Source organism: Equus quagga, chromosome 18 (assembly GCF_021613505.1).
Source record: "Equus quagga isolate Etosha38 chromosome 18, UCLA_HA_Equagga_1.0, whole genome shotgun sequence".
Lineage (NCBI taxonomy): Eukaryota > Metazoa > Chordata > Mammalia > Perissodactyla > Equidae > Equus > Equus quagga.
Genome location: NC_060284.1, coordinates 42,315,618 through 42,337,202, shown reverse-complemented (window position 1 = coordinate 42,337,202; position 21,585 = coordinate 42,315,618). Strand labels below are relative to the sequence as shown.

At 36.6% G+C, this 21,585-nt stretch overlaps 1 protein-coding gene across 2 annotated transcripts in view; it reads right to left on the bottom strand.

Annotated features, from left to right (window-relative positions):
• CEPT1 (choline/ethanolamine phosphotransferase 1) overlaps nt 1-21,573 on the bottom strand; it is a 32,620-nt gene extending 11,047 nt beyond the window's left edge. The window contains exons 1-5 of one of the 2 annotated variants that reach the window (XM_046645283.1): nt 21,486-21,573; nt 13,891-14,300; nt 10,425-10,572; nt 8,598-8,739; nt 2,627-2,711 (exon numbers count right to left, since the gene is read on the bottom strand). In XM_046645283.1, coding sequence (XP_046501239.1) covers nt 2,627-2,711; nt 8,598-8,739; nt 10,425-10,572; nt 13,891-14,229 — 714 coding nt within the window. In that variant the 5' untranslated portion in view covers nt 14,230-14,300; nt 21,486-21,573. The remainder of the gene's footprint in view (nt 1-2,626; nt 2,712-8,597; nt 8,740-10,424; nt 10,573-13,890; nt 14,301-21,485) is intronic. The other variant, XM_046645282.1, reaches the window with a different exon arrangement.
• Between the last annotated feature and the right edge of the window lie 12 nt (nt 21,574-21,585).

Here is a 21,585-nt window from a genome sequence, read left to right as displayed (position 1 = left end):
GCATCTATTTTTGAGATAAGCTGAATTATTTAAAACAGTATTATCTACCACATGAATGACTATTATGGATCAGTAGATTATCTGAGAAGAATGAAAAAACCAAAACAAGAAAACCCACAACAACCCATCCAGTGACTTTGAGTAAGAAAAGAAAATAGCCAAAGGCTAGAATAGAACGAGTCCTCTAAGAAGAACTAAAGTTTAGGTCTCAGATTTAAGGGGCAGCCTATCCTTATCACCTTTGCAAAGAGAAGAATTAGAACAGAGTCCTCTCACCTCATTCAGTAACAATCTTGGAGTTAAATAAAGGGATCGAGGACAGATTTCTCCTCTCAAACTAGCACAATCAATTCTGGAAGAAATTGTAAACTACTGGAAGTTACTAACAGGTCTTAAAATTAATATAATAATAATGACAATGAACACTCACTACATGCCAGGCATTGTAGTTAGCACATTACATTTTTTTATTCTTTTAATCTTCACAACTATTGTAGGAGGTGAGAACTATTATCACCATTTTATAGATGAGGAAATTTAGTCAGATAGGTTAAATGATTTCTCCAAGGTTACAGAGAGAGCAAGTGGCAGAGCCTTGAAAGAGATTGGAAGTGTTGCTGCTACACAGTGCTACAACTCTTCTAATTTTTAGTCTACTAATCAACTGGAACAAACATCTGTCAGATGTTTTTAACTTGCTATCACTAAGGTGTCTATACATTTCAGGATGATGCTTATCATATTCTAACACAATTTTCCTTAAAATATGAGGCTACAAGAGGCAACAGCTGACATAGGAAGTTTGGACACTAATAAATTAAATTAAATTGGAAACAAATTAGAGAGAACAACTCTTTCTGAAGCCTATTTTTTCCTCTGAACTTTGTAGAAAAAAGAGAAAAAAGTACATCTGACAATTTCATTTCAATGACCAAATCAGTTAAAGCAACAAATATTAAAAGCAAAAGAAAATCTCTGCAAGTTAGTGATTGGTAAAAGTGAAGACAGTATATCTCGAGGAAAAAATCCAGATTTCCAAAACATTTTTCATGATGTTAAAATTAAAATGCATTAGTTTCTAGAAACATTTTAATAGTGAGGGCTCTATAAATATAGGGTACTTTGTTACCATAGACAGACAAGGTGAAAGTAAATAATACAGCATATCTTGACTATTAATTTCAATAAAAACACTGGTGGAAAAGACCTATTGCGAATATAATTAATAATAATAATAAATGAGCTACCTAAAAATATAAATCTAGACAACTGCAGCAAGCATAAAGCTTCAGGTTTTTGGAGAAAGAACCAGAAGACAGATTAAGGGTAAAGTCTTGCTAAAGAATGACACATCCTGAACTATGCACATTATTCTACCCTAGGAGGGAATCCCACAAATAATTATGCAAATACACTGTACATTCAATTGAAAATGGCTTTAGTTTTGCTACCAAAACATGCCTATGGTACTTCTCAGTATTTTCCACATTCCAAGTTTTTTTGAAAAAACGATGTAGAATATCTCTTACTATTAATTTGTCCCCAAAGCCATCATCACTGCCATTGAATAGCTGGATTTACTATCCTGCAAGATACGTTTCAGAAAGAACTTTGCTACCAGGGATTCACTATTTCTGGCAAATTATTGAAGCAGTTTGGGGCATGGGGACTCAAGTGTAGGAAGCCTAATGCAGTCTTGTATTGCTAGAACTATCTGTCAGGCGTCCATATGAAGAGCTCCCCAACACTCTCTGAATTGCAAAATAAACAGAATCTTAGCTGTATTTTTCTCGTAAATAAACCTTTTCATATTAAAGTGTGAAGGATTCCAGACTATTCTACTGGGAAACCATTTCCTAATAAATCTTTTTGAACTTTTAAAAGTCATAAGGTCAAAATTATAATTCTAATATGAGAGAAAAAGGTACGTTACTTACTGTTAGCATTAAGAAAATATGTATTTACTAAAAAAACCCCCCAAATCTGAAAAAGGAGGGTATTCAAAGGATGACTATAGGAACATGAAAAGCTAAGGACACTTAGCTTTAAAAGCATAACTAAGAGAGGAAAACAGTAAACAAAACAAATAGAAGTGAGAATAGCTTCTAGCATTAATTTTTTAAAAAACCAAGATCATTGAAAACAGAAATGGAAGAAGTAGTATTAGATTGCTTAAAGGATATGCTAAGTCAAGAGAATAAACAGAATCTTTCCTACATTACTATAGAGTCCTCTCGACTTACCTAAGGAAAACTCTGCTTGCTTTATTCCGTTTTCAAAACATAAAGGCCAAAAAACTTCTATTTAATGGTGGAAAGGTATTTATTTTAAGAATATTACATAGAGCAAAAATGATATTAGGTATAGTAGGTAAACGGGAGAGAAAATTGGTTTTACCATCAAATCACTAGAAATGTTATTTTTAAAAAAATGTTGTTTAATAGGGTGGATTTTTATTGCCCTATTGTATATTAAAATTATTCATCTTCTAATAACCTGTTTGTGAAATACCACCAGGAAGACTGTTGATTTTTTGTTTTTTAATTACTCTGTGCATGACAAAGGTGCTGTCTTTATTGAGTTCACGCCATTATTGACTGGACAGCATGAATATTCTGGCAGTTACCGTGAAGTTCCAGAACCAAGGTCCCAGGGTTCCTGTGAGAAGCTGGCATATTATAATTATGATCTGGGACTCTGTAACATCGAATCTATGCATAAGGAAATAAACATTTCAAAATAATTTTACTCAGAGCTTTTGCTAAGAACTCCTACTAAGACAGGTAGCAAAAACAGACTTAAAAGGTAGCATTCTCCATAAAGACATCTAAAGACTCAATGTTACAATTCACACAGTACTATTACTATCCTTATGCACGCATGTATATTTCTTACCCAACTCAAAATAGTAGAAAAGTTTAAAAATTAAAACTGTAACACATTGAATAAACGACTTAGAAATAGGCAGGTGGAAACACTAGAACTAAAAACACAGTCAACTCTCAATTACTTAGGAATGGTGAATTCTACTTGCCAAATAGTCACACTGTCTGTGACATAGGTCCCTTCAGTGTCAGAGCATATCCATCCTTCCCTGTGGATAGGAGTGCTTCCCAGAAGCCCCAGTGGACAGTCACCTATATGTCTGAAAAACCACTAATCATCTCACACCCCTTCACTGCCCGATACCTCATCACACTCCTGCCTCTCTATCTCAGTAAAATCAGCAGATGTTCATGGAAAGGGCAAGTGGGGAGGTGTGAGTGACTTCTCCGCATATGGTTAGAATAAAAATCAAACAGGCCATCACTTGGTCCTGTTTCCTGAGAATCTCTAGTCCAGAATCTTATCCTTTTTCTTCTTTCTCTCTCCTTAATTCCACATCAGTGTTATAACTCTCTACTACATTGGATTAGTTTATTAGTAGTAAAAATGAGTAAAACATCCAATTCAATCACTAAAGAAGTTTTGGAACACAGATGGTGACAGAAAAGAGTAGCAGTATAGAATATGCTTCAAATAAAAACTACATAATCCAAATTAAGAACTGAGGAATGCTAATAAGACAGAAAGAGGTCCACGATTTTACCCAATGATCTGAGAATCCAAACTGCAATCTAGGTTTTTACATTAATACAAATAGTTGTTTTAGGATATTATCCATAATAATTTGATAAAATTAAAATGGGCAAGAGTACAGATGAATGAATCATTGCTGAGAAAACAAAAAGACAAGGAAACTAGAAACTATAAGGAAAATCTTTGGTATTTAATAATTCATGTGATAAGTCTTAAACATTTCAAGACATGCAGATCCTACAAAGGCACTCAATAGCAAGTTTCCTAATTCTTAATCCACAGAAAGTGGATTATACATTAACAGACAACAGTTTTTAATTACTAAGAGGTCTTTGAATACTTATTCTTTTTTTCCCCCCAAATACTTATTCTTTAGAGGTCACTTGGATAAGGAAGATGGACTGGGTTTGTCAGACTACCAGTAGAATACGTAGCCTATTAACTTTTTTCATTTAACTACAGAAAAGAAAAAGTCAGAAGTTATTTACTTACATAGAAATAAACGCTTGGTGGCAGGGTTTTTAGGTAATAATGTAAATGTGAAACCTTAGAAGCATGAATTGCAAAATGTGATAAAGTGAAGATAAATACTCTGCCATAATTATCAATAATAAGTACACTAGAAATAACATCTGTAAAATTAATAGACTCACAGAAGAAATCTTAGATATCTAATCCAAAACTCTTATTTTACAAATTAGGAAATGAGGCCCACGCAAGTTACGGGCCTTGCCCAAGCTGATATATAGACGGCACAATTCTGAGGTAATACTTGAGGCAAGATAGACCGGCCTGAGTTCAATTTATTCTTTCTTTTTTTCTCTGATAACTTAAGACTATTTTTGTTTTCCTGAAATGATAATTTAAGTAAGAGTTTTACCTTTCAAGCGTGGAAGATTTTTTTAAGGCCCATTTTTTGCATAAATCTAGTTTTATTAAAGATTGTTTAGGGTTTCTAAGCATTTGACAAAAATGATTCTATACACTCAAGTTATAAATTTAAAAATACCTAGATATAGAAGGTTTAGGCCTTAAGACAGGAAATGTGAACTCTTCCATTTAATATAATCCGTGAACATGTTTAAGAATATTTTACAAATGTTTACAAGCTGCAACTCATAATTCTTATCTTCTTCCACTGGCCCAATCCTTCTAAGAAGTTCCAGCCTCTAAGACCATTTTCCTCCCCCGTCTTTCATATCCAGGCTAGGAAAAGTCCTACAGGGCTAAGCTGGGTCTGGACGGATCCCACTGAGCAGTACGCATACCCACCACACCTCTGCTTGCTCAGTCCAGTAGCACTGTCAGGACAGGGATCTGTCCAGATACGACAAGTACTAATATTCTCTGTGCAAGGCAGCTTGTAGCTGTGATCAGAGCAAAGTGCTGGAAGATAAAATTTCAGGGAAGATATATCCAAATCACATTGGCTTCCTCACAATACCTGACTTTAAACAGAAATTATTTAGTTATGGATGAATTAAATTACTGTACCTATTTTCGTTCAAGATACTATGAATAAACTTAATAGCAACTAAAAATAGTGACATTAGGAGACTAAGAAAAACAATAAAAATTCCTTATTTGTCAAACATACTATTTTATAAGGTTATTAAATGTATAACAACTTGAATTTACTATATAAAAAATCCTCCTGATTTTTTTCACTAATGTGTAAACATCAAAACAAAATAAAAATGTTTTAAAATAAAATTGCTAAGTTGCCTAAGGCTGCTTTTATTTTCCCCTAAGGAGTAAGAAAAAGTAAACCATTGTTAAAAATTTCTTTACTCAAATTACATTTGAGAATTAACCTTGTTCTTTCCTAATTAAAACAAAATTTGGACTTTCCCCTTTACACATACAAACTTTACTTCAATATTTTTAACTCATTATACAACTGCCTATTCTATCTGCTCTTGAAAAAAATATGTGAAATCTAAAATGGCATTTTTAAGACTTCTTTAGGAAGACCTATTTTATTCCATATGCCTCGATTACATTGGTATTTTGATAAATATCTCCTTAAATGTAAAGAACTCGCAGCATATTTCTATGAATGTTACAGTTTGCTTTTAATTTAAAAAAGAAATTCAGTGTTGCTTTAATATGAACGTGGGATTTCAGAAAATTGTATACAATTTTCCCAAATCGAAACCAATCCCTTATAATATTTAATTTAAACTGAGACATTAAATTCAAACTGGCCTCAATATTCCTAGACATTTTTTCACACCATTGTTAGGAAGCACTACAGTCTCAGGGGGAGAGTGTCCCACTATCTAGGCCCTCTTGTCTGTTACCCCAAACTCCTCTGGTCCTGAATTTTCAGCAGTCTAACTCCATAAATCAGATATCTTCAACCTCTTCTCTAGTCAATTTCTTTTGTATGCTTAAACCTTTCCCATTAAAAATACAAAACTCTCCTTCCTTCGAGACCATGTTGTCTCCTCTAACCGATGCCTCACTCCTTCCCATCACAGCCACATATTTCATAAGTAACCTGTACTGTATGTTTGTTTATTCCATTCACTTTTCACCCCCTCCAATCTGGCTTCTACCCCATCACTATAGAGAAACTACTCTGGATGGTGTCATACTGCCAAATTCAAGGCACAATTTTCTGTCCTCATTTTGAGTCTTGGCAGCATTTAGCATTGTTCTCTTTTGAAATTCATCCCTCTTCTGGCTTTTCATTCCAGTATGCCTCCTCCTACTCTAGCTGCTCAATAATTTTCATGGCCTTCTTTCTAGGCTTGCTCTCTAGGTTTTCTACTATTCTCATTCTTTTTGAATGCCTAAAATCCCTCACATACATGAAATACGTTCCTCTTCCTGTAGTGCCTTTCTCCAAGCACCCAAGGAGGGGAACTGGGGGTTATTCCAGTCTCTGCTCTCTCATTCACTCTCCATATCCAAATAGACACTATGTCCTATAGTCTCTACCTCTTAAGTCTCTCCAACCTATTCCTTTCTCTTCAACAGCACTGTCACTGTGCTAGTTCAGACTTCATCACTCCTCACATCAGTTACGCTGATGCTTCCTATGGGGAGTCCTTGCTTCCACCACAGCACACTCCAATCCACCCTCTGAATTGTTGCCAGACTGATCTTTCCAAAATATCGTGACTCTTGTCATTTCCCTGCTTTAGGTCCTGCAAAGTTCCCCACAGATTCAGCAAAAAAGCCCACATTTCTTGGCAGGACACAGAAGGCCCTTGATTTTCTGGATCTTCTCTCCAGCGTTATCTCCTGCCACTCCCCTACAGGCATCTTATGATCTAACAATATGGAACTGCTTGCAGTTCTCCAAGTACACATTTCATCAAAGGAATATACCACAAAAGAAATTCTAAGATGAGCAAAGAGAAATCTGTGATATAAAATCGCGCCTTAAAAACACTATTTACTCTTCCCCTGTTTCCATGGTTCACTCTCTTTCCTTCCTTCAGTTCCCATACCATATGGTTGGTGCCATTTTACTTGAAAGGGAAAGAGAATAAATTAGGACTAGATGATAAATAAGCTTTCAAAATAATGGCTTGAAAGTTAACTGTGAGATAAAAACCAATGAAAGATAAACTATGCAAAATCAGATATTACAAATTCTGCTATTTTTGAAAATAGTAACGCCATTAAAAATTAAGACTGAATTAGGGTAAACCAAGTGACCTCAGAAGTCTATTATATTTTGTGGTTTTACCTAATGCAGAGAACGACTATGAAAACATTACTGAGATAAAGTAAAGGCTATGAAAACAATATTGAGAAAAAACATCTGAACATAATATTTTCAATTGCTGCTTTTTCTATATCAGAAATCTTCAATATCTTCTGAGCATTGATCATTTTGTAAATTGCTGATGAATGTGCAGGCATACAGTTTTCAAGTGGACACTCATGTCCACTATTGTCACTTATAATAAGGATACCACCTAGATGGGCCTTAAACATGTTCTCTAAAGCCCTTTTATATTGAAATTATTCTGATATGTCTTTTAGTTAACATCCAAAGTATTAACAATTATTCAGTTACTGTCATAAGTGAAGAACATCTTAAAACCTATTTAAATAAGTTTAGCAAAAATCATCTGAACTGAACTTGTAGGAAATAGCTGAATTTCTATGCATTCTAGTTTTTTCAAGGCCTAGAGAACTAAGTTTACTAGGGATCTAAATTTTAAAAATCCCATTAATGATTCATCTTAATTAGAGACTAGGTTAAGATGTTCTCCTATCATTTGCCATCAGAGATTTTTATTTTGACATTTCATGAAGTATTCCTTCTTTCTCTTTTAATCCCACACCATGAAAGAAATAAAAGACTAACTTGACCAGCGTAAATGGGATCTGTGATACTTAAATACCAGTGGATGAATTCCATTCTTTGCCTCTTAAAGTGGTTTTCTCATTAGTATTCATGGAAAAGTACTGCTCACCAGTACTATTCATTTTATAGTTTGAAGGAAGTTTGTATTTCATTTTTTAAATTCTTAGGCATTTTGTTGGCAATAATAATCTATATGATGTGCTTATGTCAACAGAATTATCAAGAGCTTAGATTTTTATAGACTTATAAATAAAAAACATGAAAAGAAAATCTAATTAAGCTATGATATTTAGAGACGAGAGTTGGTCTTTGCTCTCATAAATATCTTTTCTTTCCTGAAAATGCATTTTAATATGTCAAAATAAAACACAGAGTTAAAGTGAACTAACAGTAGGAAAAAGGAAAGTAAACTTGCTGGAGGGAAAGACAAATGGATATAGGTGAGGACAGGCTACTGCTTTTCATATTGCTTTAAAAATACTGGTTGGGAGGTTCTAATATTTCCTTTTAGAAAGGGTGATAGAAGGATACAGGATAGAGACCACTAGGTAACAGCTATAATAATGAGTTTTAAACTTCTTTTATTTACTAATTTAGAGATTTGATCAATTCCTAATACTCAAATATCTGTAAGCAACATTCTCCATATTTGAAAGAGAAAAGAAAGTCACCATTAAGTGTTACTTACATTCCAAATCTCAATGTTCCAGAAACATATGTTTGCCAGTGTGCACAATAGAACATGAATGTCCCAGCAAAACAACAAAAAAACATCCAATCAGGGTTTGTCCCCAGCTGCACTGCAATACAAGTTCCAAGAACCACAAAAACTGCAAAAGAAAGATCCCAATGAAAATTGAACAATACGAATAACAAACATGAACTGAACTGGAAATGATTTTAGATGAGGTGAAAAGAAGATATCCCATGAGTGTATAATCTTCTCTCAGTTATCTATGGTTAACAGGAAAGTCAGATATAATCTTTTACATAATTTTTTACCCCATAATTTCAATCTCTTCTTTCACTATACCACTTAGTGCAACTAAAGTTTTTGAAAGCAACTAAAATACTGTAGCATTTTTTGGAATATTCTCTCAACTTAGCGACAGTGTACTAGTGAGCAATAAAAAATTACAAGGCAGAGTCAAAAAGAAAGAAAAACAAAAGGCCTAGATAATTCAAAAAGGGACCTACCTGCTTCAACCTGACAGCTGCCTTTTCTTATTTAGCAAACATCACTACGTGTGACATACACAGAAAAAGTCTTCCTATAAAAGTCTGGAACTCAAACTACAGTGCAAAAATGATCATCACTTATAAACAAAGGATACCTATCATTCTCCTGTCCTCTAATTAAATTATAATAGCCTTTCAAGATGCCCAACTAGCCTTTATTCATTGGAAGTTTTGAGTTTTTCTTGAGTCTTAAAAGCTATAGGAGCTTAGCTGTTCCTTCTCCTCCATTAAGAAAGCTGCTGTCAGGATACACTGACAAAATGATTTTAACATGTGCCTATATCTGCGAATCTGACTTCACAAACTAAAACTATCAACAGTTTTTGTTTGTTTCTTTTAAAATATTTTAAATGCTATGCCAAATGACAAGAAACCAACAAGAACTAAATAAAACTAAGTGTGTGTGTATGTGGGGGAATTCCTGTCAGGAAGACTAGTTAGAAACTGTCATTTAGTTTCTAAATCTTTTTTCCGTTTAAAAAAGTACTGAGGGGGTGGCCTGGTTGCATAGTGGTTAAGTTTTGCACGCTTGGCTTCAGCTGCTCAGGGCTCGCAGGTTCAGATCCCGGGGAGCAGACCTACACACCGCTCACCAAGCCATGCTTTGGTGGCATCCCACATACAAAACAGAGGAGGATCGGCAGAGACGTTAGCTCAGCAGCAATCTTCCTCAAGCAAAAAGAGGAAGATTGGCAACAGATGCTAACTCAGGGCCAATCTTCCTCAGCAAACAAAACAAAACGAAACCAAAACCTCAAATATTATTTTAAAAACAGTACAAATAAAGACATATCACCTATTATCCAGCTATAGTAACTCATCTATTGCTAGCACTTTAGTGTATTTCTTTCAAGCCTTTTTATCCAGGCCCATTATCACAGTTATACTCCAAGGTGACAGCTGAATTTTAAATGTCTAATAATATCCACTTCAATATAAAGACTATGAATTTCTTAGTTTTCTACGATTGAACTCTCGTCTATAATTTATGAGTTTTTTGATGATAACAATTATGCCCTAAGATTTTAAAAACAACAGGTGCCAAAACAATAATCTTTAGGGTTAAAAACAGCTTAAGTAGAAATTACTTTAATTTCTAAATTTCCCAATACTGCCAACAATGAACAAATAGTAACCAGATTTATAGTTTTCTGAAAATACTAAAACAATGCAAAATTATTCTGATAATTATTATGACACTATAAACTTATTTATTCCAACATTATCACATTCCTTTTATCATTATTAATCATTAACACTAAAAAATCAACAATACCTGTTGACAGTGAATCACAACCATGATCAAAAAGCTCTCCCAAAGGAGAACTACTATTGGTCCTTCTTGCCTGTTTTCCATCTATGGCATCCAAAGACTGGTAAATGAAAAGGCCACATGCGCAAGCGATGTACGCCCACAGAGGTGCCTGTGGAGTAAAGTAAGAAAAGCAAGAGTACTAAGATGTATGAATTTCTATGTTTTACTTGTAGATATTTTATCTTCACTCTCCAGAGACATACTACTGGTTAGAAGCTATGGGGGAGAAGATCAAGTGCTGTGTACAATCAGAATTGTAAAAGAATTAAATTCCTTGTTTGGTAATGGTGCTCAATAACTACTTCACAGAGTATTACAGAAATTCCATCAGAGATTAGACTAAATTAAGTTCTGTAAGATTCCCCCTAACTTTCAGATTCTAAGAGTCAATTAATGAATAATGTAATACAGTTTTCCCAAATTGTACCTTTCAAGATGTTTACAGGTATTACGTGAAAAAAAAAATCCCATGTTAAACTCACATGGGAAAGACCGGATTAAACAACATTACACAGACTTCTCTACTGCAGGGCTTCTTCCAGCCCTTGACGATGCTAACACATATTGTGAACATTCAGGAAGAGGACACAATATGCTTCCATTTTCCAAATTTATTTGAGCATGTAACTTATTTTTAAACACACCTCTTTAGTGTTCCATGGAACAACACTAGGGAAATCATGATCGAGTAAACGAGTCCTTTGTTTTTTTTTTGAGGAAGATGAGCCCTGAGCTAACTACTGCCAGTCCTCCTCTTTTTTGCTGTGGAAGCCTGGCCCTGAGCTAACATCCGTGCCCATCTTCCTCTGCTTTATATGTGGGACGGCTACTACAGCATGGCTTTTGCCAAGCGCTGCCATGTCTGCATCCGGGATCTGAACCGGCGAAGCCCGGGCTGCCGAGAAGCGGAACATGCAAACTTAACTGCTGCACCACCAGGCCGGCCCATACACAAGTCCTTAGAACATTATTTTTCAAGTATTTATGATCACATACTCAAAGAATAGTTTCTCTTTTCCCAGACAGAAATTGAACCACTGATATTGAATTTAAATGTTGTGCATTAAAAAAGGAGAGCTTCTATTTGGTTTGTTCTCCTTAAAAATGGACAAGAGTGCTTTGTACCATTTTTCACTATTTTCCCATGTCTAGGCCATGAAAAAATTTTTATAATCACAAGATATTTTCTCAGATATTATTTATTAAGTTAAACTGAATTAAGTGCTCAGAGCTGCAAATAATCTTCAGTATATTCTGCACTGCAAAGAGGTTTCTCTCTGATAGAGATCTATTTACTTCTCAGTTATTAAAGGTAAGGATTTTCTCTCAAACATTTTCTTGGAGTCTCATATTTTACGACACTGCGGCTATTAAAAGGACCATAGTATATACCTCCCCTGAGCCAGAGTTACAAACTCTGAAAGCAATAACTGTGGTCATGTAGCCAGTTTACACGCAAGCACACTGGACTGAGTGATTAATTTTGTGTGACTAAGAACCCCATTTCTAGCCTTTGGGTCTAGGGTTAGTCCAATAATTCCAAATCACTTAAGAACAGAAGCTGAGGAAAACTATTATAGGGAACATGGTGCCTGGTACATCCTTAGTGTTCAATAAATGACTGTTCGTGGCTGAGCTACCTTTGAACCTGCTCTCATACCCTGATCCCCATCCTAGAACTAGCTTAGGACTACTGCAAGGTTTCCAAAGGAATCGACCCATTTCCCTGTTGTTTGCTGTTATCTCTAAGGATGTGTGAGATCTGGACCAAATTCCTCTGGAAGCAGCTGTCAGGTCCTCAAGTAAGCCACAGGTAAACAGCCCAAAGGAGAGGTGATAAAGAATCCCAGGACATATTTAAACAATCATATTGATTTTTGTTTTTTAAGCTTCCTGATTGATGTAAAGCAAGACAGTTAAGACAATGAGGGAAAACCAGAAATACAGCCATACAATCTGGACAGTATGGATTGTATTTGTATAGTACAGGAGGAATTAAACGTATTCAAGGGCAGGGGCTGGCCCAGCGGTGCAGCAGCTAAGTTCGCATGTTCTGCTTCGCTGGCCCAGGGTTCGCTGGTTTGGATCCCAGGTGTGGACATGGCGTCCCACATATAAAGTAGAGGAAGATAGGCATGGAGGTTAGCTCAGGGTCAGCCTTCCTCAGCACAAAGAGGAGGACTGGCAGCAGTTAGCTCAGGGCTAATCTTCCTCACAAAAAAAAAAAAAAAAAAAAGAAGTATTCAAGGGTGAGGGAGAAATGAGTGCCTGGAAGAAAACAAAAGAAAACCAAAACGTATTTTATAGGTTACTGTGACCCTCAACAGCTGTTTACTTTAAGAGCTATATGTGAAAACAAATGAACTCACAAAAGCAGAAAGGGATAGAGGGTTGGATGGTGATAATTTTATCTCAAAGGACAGATCATCTGAAAAGGCTGCTTTTTTAAAAAAAAACATTACTTCAAGCTTAAAACAAGACAAAGAATGTTGTTATTATGATTCCATATGGTTCAGTCACTTTTTACACCTTTAGATGAGGATCGTCTTCTACCTTCTTGGGTTACCTGTGAGGCAACATTCAGATTAAGACAGGCACAACAAATGTTTCTGATTCTCTTTCATCTACCTAACTACTTTAGTTCACTTGTTGACATGGAAATTTTAAAACCAAAGAAATAAACATTAATTTACCCATTCTGATAAAAGGCTCTAGTTTTAGTTTTGGCTCTAAGTAATGGGTATAGAGGGTAAAAGAGGGAACACAAGTAGAGAGATTTGTACTTGAGAAGACCCAGGGAGAGGGTCTTTGTTAGCAATGCCATGATTCCTTTCTTGCTGGCAGCCACAGCAGGATACAGAACAGGAAATACATTATATCGACTTTTTCTTACATTGCTTTTGCTTTGTTAGAGTAAGAGAGATACACCTGAAGTCTATCAGCCACTACATTTACAGGAAGAGAAAAGGCATATTCAAAAATCTCACTGGAATGTTGAGAAACACACTTTTGATAAGACTGATTTACAGCCATGCCATCTCACTACCAGAGACTTTTCTCTCTGGTCATTTTAAACTTTGCTAAGACTTTATTCAGTCATTTTTTAAAAATGGAATAAAACTCTTTTATAAACAATCGAGATTTACTGACTTTAAAAGGAATATTTTACATATTAATCCCTGCTAACATTAATTTACCTATTAGGATCACAGTCCACCTTTTGTTTCTGGTTTCTCATAAGCATAGTGTATAAACTAGGTTGTAGTTATGAGCTTTATTAACAGTATGTGCGATAGGATATTTTTAAACAGTTGACAAATAGCTGTCAGATTATCTTATTTTTAGCTAAAAGAACCTAAAAATCCCAATTACAGTGTTTCTGGCATATAACAAATGTTCATATTTGTCATTAAGAAATTCCTCTTACCTGCTCTGTAGCTGTAGGGCAGTAGAAGACTAATAAAACAGTTGTACAGATGTTTATTGACAATCCAATGATGGTGATGAGATTTGGGGCAATCCAGGAAGGAACTCTTCCAACTAGCCATTCCCAATACCCTTGCATTAAGGGCTCAAGCAGGGACCGTCCAGCACTCTGATATCTGTGTTCTTCTAGTCGCTTTAGTTGGTGTCTTGACAAGGGTGGTGTAGGCAACTGAAACAATTTATTTAATACACACCCTGGAGAACTCATATGCCCGAAGCCCACAGGGGACTCCGGGTGAGAATCTCCACATCGTTTCCTCGCTGACCGATGCCCACTCATGGATCTTGGCCTTCTTTTATTTGTAGAAAATAATTTATCTTGTTTTATAGCTTTTATTGGCTGGTCTTTACCTGAAAAAAAGAAAAGATATATTTGTCAGCCACTATTTATATCACTATCAGTAAATTAAAAAAAAAAAAACCAAACTGGTAATAGAGTAATACGTATCAAACGGGGATCAGAAAACCAGGGATTGTCTTTCATTCTAATTCTTACTGATGGTGTGAGCCAAAGGAAGTCATATAACCTCACCTTTAAGTGAAAAATATTAAAGGATTTAAATAGTAATATGCTTCTTGTTACCTTATTGTTTGTCTGACTTCAAAGCTCACCCTTTTTTTCCTATCTCACACTTTCAATAATGGAACAAATCTTAGAAATGACCTAATCATTTCACATATATGGAAACTGAGATCCAAAGGCATATTCAATGATAGCTAACAAATTAGTATTAATGTCAGAGGAATGACCTGAATAAAATGGGTCTTAAACTAGATTTTTATTTAATGCTAACAGCTAACACTGAGCACTTACTATGTACTAAACACTTTAAGCACGTTTTTATATATTAACTCATTTAATCCTTGAAACAACCCTAGAAGGTAAGGACTATTAATTATCCCCATTTTTACAGAAAATGAAACTAAGGCTCAGGGAGGCTAATTAAGTTGGTCAAGCTCATACAGCTGGTAAGTGAGATTCAAACAAACCCAGGGTTTCTATGTAAGCTAAATTAAAAGATAAAACTTATTAGTGGAAAGGGATATAGATGGTATTCCAAGCGGGAATAAAAAGCAATGAAAAAAATTAACTTCAAGAGGACAGTATATACATATTAGCAGAGTGTTGTAATGAACTGAGGTAGTAAGAAAAAAGTATACGTGCATTAAGTGATGACTGTTCATAAAAGACAGAGTTTAATCTTTGAAGTACTTGCCCTTAGAAAAGATGAGAGATAACATAATTGTTACGTTATTAAGCAATGCTAGAAAATAATGACAAGTATATTTTCAAGATTAACAGGTAGATATATATATTCATTAGAATGGACAAAGTAGTGAGAACACAAAAATCAGTATGGTGACCTCAAGGTTTGAAGTAGTGAGTGCCGAGAGTAGGGTGGTAAAAATGGAAATATGAAAGACAGCCAAGTCTGTGAGTAATTTCCATTTAGAAGGAAGAATCAAGAGAAAGTACGTAGGGATTAGAAATGAGGGGTGAAGGAGCAGAAGAAAAAAGGAATCAACAGTCAGAGACTAATGGCACTACTGTCAAAAGCGAGGGTTGGAAAGGAAAATCACTGTTATTTTGGCTTTTGCTGGGGAAGAGAGAGGACCTGGTGATGAAGGTAGGAAAGGCACACATGTGACTTTTAAGTAGAGATGTTTTAGACAAAATCAAACAGCTGGAGTTTGGGTAAGAGAGGAAAATTTCAAGTTATCAACTTAAAAGCTAAAGTCTACTTAAACACTAGAAAGTAGAAAAGTTCTTGAAAGGATTAAGTATCAAGAGAAAAGGAAAAGAATTAAGAACCTTGTGGGAAACTCATGGTTAGTGAGCAAGAGGAAGAGAAGCCATAAGAGGATTATTAAAAAAAAAAAAAAAAAAGGAATAATCTTAATAGACCTAAAAAACAGTAGTGGCATTGAACCAAGACAGGTGTATTTGATCTTTGGATAGAAGCTATCCAGAATGCAATATGAAATTCCCGGAAATGCTGCACTATGGGAATACAGACTGTGACACAGGGTCTAGGACATCTCAGCAATGGACCTAGTATCAAAACATGCACAGGACTTCTTCCCTCCATTACCATAAATAACAAATTCCAAAATTTCAATGTCACTAATAATCTAAAGTGGCATCCAAAATCTCAGTCAATCATGTATCTCAATAACTAGTTCAGAACATAGTTAAGAACATAGTTATTGTAGTCATTAACTGCTTTAGATAAACTTTCAAAAATCTCAAAAGAACCACCAGTGCCACAATTTAACTAAGTGAAGTGCTCTGAAATAAAAATACTGAAATAATTTTTAAACCAAGGCAAATGAAAGCTTATTTCAAAGAATTTTTCCACATACCCAACTGTATCACAAAGCAACTTTAAAACTACTTTTTTTTTTGAGGAAGGTTAGCCCTGAGCTAACATCTGCTGCCAATCCTCCTCTTTTTGCTGAGGAAGACTGGCCCTGAGGTAACATCCATGCCCATCTTCCTCTGCTTTATATGTGGGATGCCTGCCACAGCATGGCTTGCCAAATGGTGCCATGTCTGCACCTGGGATCTGAACCAGCGAACCCGGGGCTGCCGAAGCGCAATGTGCACACTTAACCGCTGTGCCACCGGGCCAGCCCCTAAAACTGCTTCTAAGCAATATTTATATAATGTCAAACAACTGGTTACAAGATCATTTTAGATCAAATGACAGACCGATAACCACCAAAACACTTAGCTTTATAGTAGCCAAATTTTCTAGAGTTAAATTGAATCATGCATTTTCATATTTGGTGAGCTATAATCAATCAGCTCTTATGGAGTTCTACTTAAATGGGAATACAAATTTTAGTCAACTCAATTTATGCTTTATTATTGTAGTGTTCCACTCTTCTATTGTTAAAAAGAAAAGGTGACATATTGAGGGTGCTGGCCTGCTTTTGGCACTGAACACCTATAAGCAACTGATCCTAACGGTTTTAAGTTTGAGCATTTGGCAGGACTATACGATAAACTGATACTTTCCTTCTGTTTTACGCCTCTGACCTAGATTTTTATTTTTTACCTTCTATTTCTCTTTTAGAAAAATCTACATTTTGACAAACCTTTTAGATCTAGCCATTATATAATTCATCCTTGAAAAAAAGCCAATGAGTTTCCGAACACTTCAATTTGGCAACATTGTATCTGTGAAGCTATCAGCAACAAGATTGCAAATATAAATTCAGATACATGTAGCCCCTGACATATGGCTACTATGCTTTCAACACATACTGCCACAGGTCCCCTCTACTCTTCCTTCTTCCCATCATACCTGAGACCAAAGGCTATTGCCATAAAAACTATTTCAGGAAAAAAACAGGAGCTTCTGAATTTCAGCAAATGAAAAGCAAGCATACCTCAAGGGAGCAGGACAGGGTAGATGGCTACAATGGGAAGATTGGACTATACGGAGAGAAAGGGAAAAAGGATGTGGAACGGGAATATGGAAAGGAGGTATGAATATTATAAAAGTTATTTCAGCCACTTGAGATTTTTATCTGGAGTCAGGCCTATGCCCAAAAGGGTGAAGAGAAAATGTGCTTTCCTTGCCACACTATAAGGAAGTAAAAAAATTAAGGTATGAAATTAAAATGAGTGCTGGATAGCCTAGAAACCTAGCCACCAGTAATAAGGTTTTATGTGAAAATGGATTCCAAGTTCCAAATGCATTCAGCCAAGATCTGAGTACAGTAAACAAGACAGACATGGTCCCAGCTCCCATGTCCAATGGGAAAATAACTAAAAATAGGTAAACAGGCAAATAACATTACACATTACGAAGGGGTACTTTGAGGAAAACAAAGTGCAGAGCCAGAAAATAGTTGGGGAGTGCACCTTTTTGATAAAGTGGTTGAAGTCTATGAAGAGGTAGCATTTACACCAAATTCTGAGGAAGAGGAAGAGCTAACCATTCCAAGAGCAGGAGGAAGAACAGTCCAAGAGAAGGGAACAGGCCCTGAGGCAAGGAAGAACTTATCTTGTTCAGGTGCCTTAGAGATCACTATGGCTAGAAAGTCGTAAACCAGATGGAAGACTGGGATAAAATAAAGTTTGAAAAGCCAGACAAGGCAGAGGTTTGTAGACCATGGCAAGGAGTTGGGATTTTATTCTGATATTGCAGAAAGCCATCAATGAGCTTATAAAGAAACATGTAATTTTGTAGCACAGCACATTTGTTAACTGAAGATATGTTTTCATAAGTCATAATAGTAAAAGTGAATATTTTAAACTGTAAAAACTTCCTGTCACCTAGAATTCAGTTAATGATGATACTGATCAGAGCCCTACAGTTATTGTAACATTTCCACTGCTAAACAGCAAATTCCCCTCCTCTGTTATAACCTGGTTCCACCTCATAACACTGCTCCCCTCATAACACTTACCACATTTTGGACTTTGTTTGTTGTTTTTTTGTCTTCCCCATACACTGGTCTGTAAGCTCCATGAGTGCAGGGGCTATGACTGTCTTAACATTTTTTCCCAGAATCTCATACCACACCTAACACACTAAGTAGGTAATCAGCACTTATTTGTGGAACAAGGAACACGTATGATTCATTTAGTATTTAATGAGCACCTAGTTGTTCTACACTCTGAAGAAACAGAAAGATTGAAATACAATAGTCAACCCTTATCTGTGGTTTTGCTTCCCATGGTTTCAGCACCCACAGTCAACCATGGTCTGAAAATATTACATGGAAAATTCCAGAAATAAACAATTCACAAGTTTTAAATTGCATGTCCTTCTGAGTAGTGTGATGAAATCTCACTCCATCACGCCCAGGATGTAAATCATCCTCTTGTTGGATCCCCACCCATCATCGACATGTCTGCTCCTGACATCCACCCATCAACATTGTCATGGCTAGATGATCCTCCTTCTGAAGGACTGTCAGGTCAATAGCAACCTAATACTAAGTCACATGTCTATGTCATTCACCTCACTTCATCTTATCATGTAGGCATGGTATCACCTCACATCATCACAAAAAGAATGAGTACTACAATAAGATATTTCAAGAGAGAGATCACATTCACATAACTTTTATTACAGTATATTGTTATAACTCTTCAATTTTATTATTAATGTTGTTGTTAATCTCTTACTGTGCCTAATTTACAAATTAAGCTTTATCGGAGGTACGTATATACAGGAAAGAACACAGTAATAGATAGGGTGAAGTACTATCTGTGGTTTCAGGCATCCACTGGTGGCCTTGGAATATATCCCCCATGGATAAGGGGGAACTACCATATGCCATCTATGCCCTCAAGAAGCTCAAAAGAGTGGTGGGAGGCAGTCTTGTAAACAACTAAGTTATAACATGCTGTGAACAAACTGTTGTGGGAGTCCAGAGGAGAGGATACATATGGTCTAATAAAGAATTTTCTTTGTGCAGGCATGAATATTTATGTGAAAAGTCCAACAGAGGTACAAAAATATAATCAGACCTATTTAATGAATATTTTTACTAAAATTAGGCACAGTTTATGGACCTCAAATCTATGACGTAGAACATCTGTGCTTACAGCAGCTGAGGATAAGGGCATGCTGCCTATATTATTCCTGTGTTCAGCACTGGAGAACATCTGACAAGTATTACACTAAAAAAGAAATCTCCAACTGCTCAGCAGAGCATAAGGTAAGCTCACACAACCTCTAACCGATAGGGAGAGATTCCAGAAGTCCCATCACCCCATATCTAAGAGTGCCAAGTTTTGAGCTGCACTGATTCAGCAGTATGTTTATCGTCTTTTCACAGGAATTGGTGACTACACAGCTCTTTCCAACCTTTATGGCACTACTACAGGAAAATACTAAAGGACAACACTATTTGGGAGGCAGAGCAAATTATAAAAAGCAAGTGAAAAAAAAGGAAAGAAAACTAATAGGATCACAGGATTACATTCAGCATTATTTAACAAGTGATACACAGAACAAGTTAGCAAAAAACAAAAGCCTTTTCAGCAGACTTGGAAGCAGAAACGGTACTGTGTAATACAATTTAGATCTACTGTTTTGCTGAAGTAAAATCCTGAATTCCTTAAAAAAAGGAAACAGCTTCCTCCAGGAAAAAAAAAAGCAAAAGCCTGGCATTTTATAGATTATTTTCCTATTCCCTTAAAAAAGACAGCATAGCATGACCCTCAAAAATAAAAGAAAAATCACCAGTACTTTCAGCCAACTTAAAGAACAAGTCTACTGCTGCTTAGAAAACAAATCAACTACGCAATAAAATGTACTTGGGATTATAAAAAAAGTTTAGTTATATATCAAACATTTTTTAGTGTTTATAATGTAATTTTTAAGAGAGACTCGGTGTGGGAGAAGAAGGAGAATGAATTTATGAAACCACAGTTGTAAATTAACTGGACAACAAATAAAGATGCCTGTGGTGGAACAGGTTAATACAAGAGGCGGATTTATCTAACATTTCTTCAATGCAAGGGTTGTAAACACAAATTGTACAAGGGGCTTTGACTAGTTTTTCTCAGCAAAATGCTTTTAGAACTTCAACCTCTGGAATGTTATGTGAATACTAATGGTAGTAATTTCTAAACGCCCTTATCAGTCTAACTTGTGATGTTAGTCAATTCCATGCACACATTGAACACATTACTACTAGTTCGAGAACAGAAACTGAATCTTTATTCTTTGTCCACATACAAGATAAGAAGCTAATCTGTTGAAAGACAACCATGAATTTGCCTACTATGGTAATATGGATTCACTAATGAACTAAGAGACTCAAAGCAAAATTACATATAGAATACCAATGATGCAAAACACCAAAAATGACACAAAAATGCCAAGCGCCGAACTAGAGAAAACAAGTTAAACGCAGCTGAATGTAAAGATCTCATTCATCCAGCGTCCCTGGGAACACGGACAAACACTAGCAACCCTCCTGTCCTTTCTCTTTCAAAATACTGCGGAAATGAACCCTAGCGGGCAATCTCAGAGCTTGTCAATATACGCTGAAATTTCTAGAAAAGTTGCTGACCAAAAAGAGTGGCCCAGGCACGAAACACCAGCACCGCATTCCAAAGGGAAGGCAACCCCGGCACAGGATGCAACACGGTTTGTGGACTGGGCAGCCCCGGAGCAGGAGGGTGTGGACCTGACCGGCAAGGTCGGTTCCGCGCCGGCAGCGCCCCCAGCCCTCGGCCCGCCCAGCCCCGGCCCCGGCCCGCCGAGGATCTGCCCACTCCGACTCCCGGAGCCCACACAGCAGCCCCCGGGCTCCCGCGCTGGCACTCTGCCATCTCAATCTCTCCTAGGGGCAGTCGCCCTTCGCCCTCCCGACAACCCCGCGCGCCAGGCCACCCCGAGCGAGGAAGAACTGCGTTTGCCTCGCGCGAGTCCATACACAGCTATACTCCACGCTCCACCCCAGAGCATGCAGCCCTCTCCCCACCCCTCGTCGGAGTCGCGCCCCTCAAACACGTCCTTCACTCTCTGGCCATCCTCCCAAGACCGAGCCCCGCAGCCTTACCCTGACAGCAAAAAGCACACCCCTGGAAATAAGACCTCCGCCTCCAGCCGACTGGGTGACTCTGATCTGCGGCAGCACGTTCACGACACTTTCGCGATTG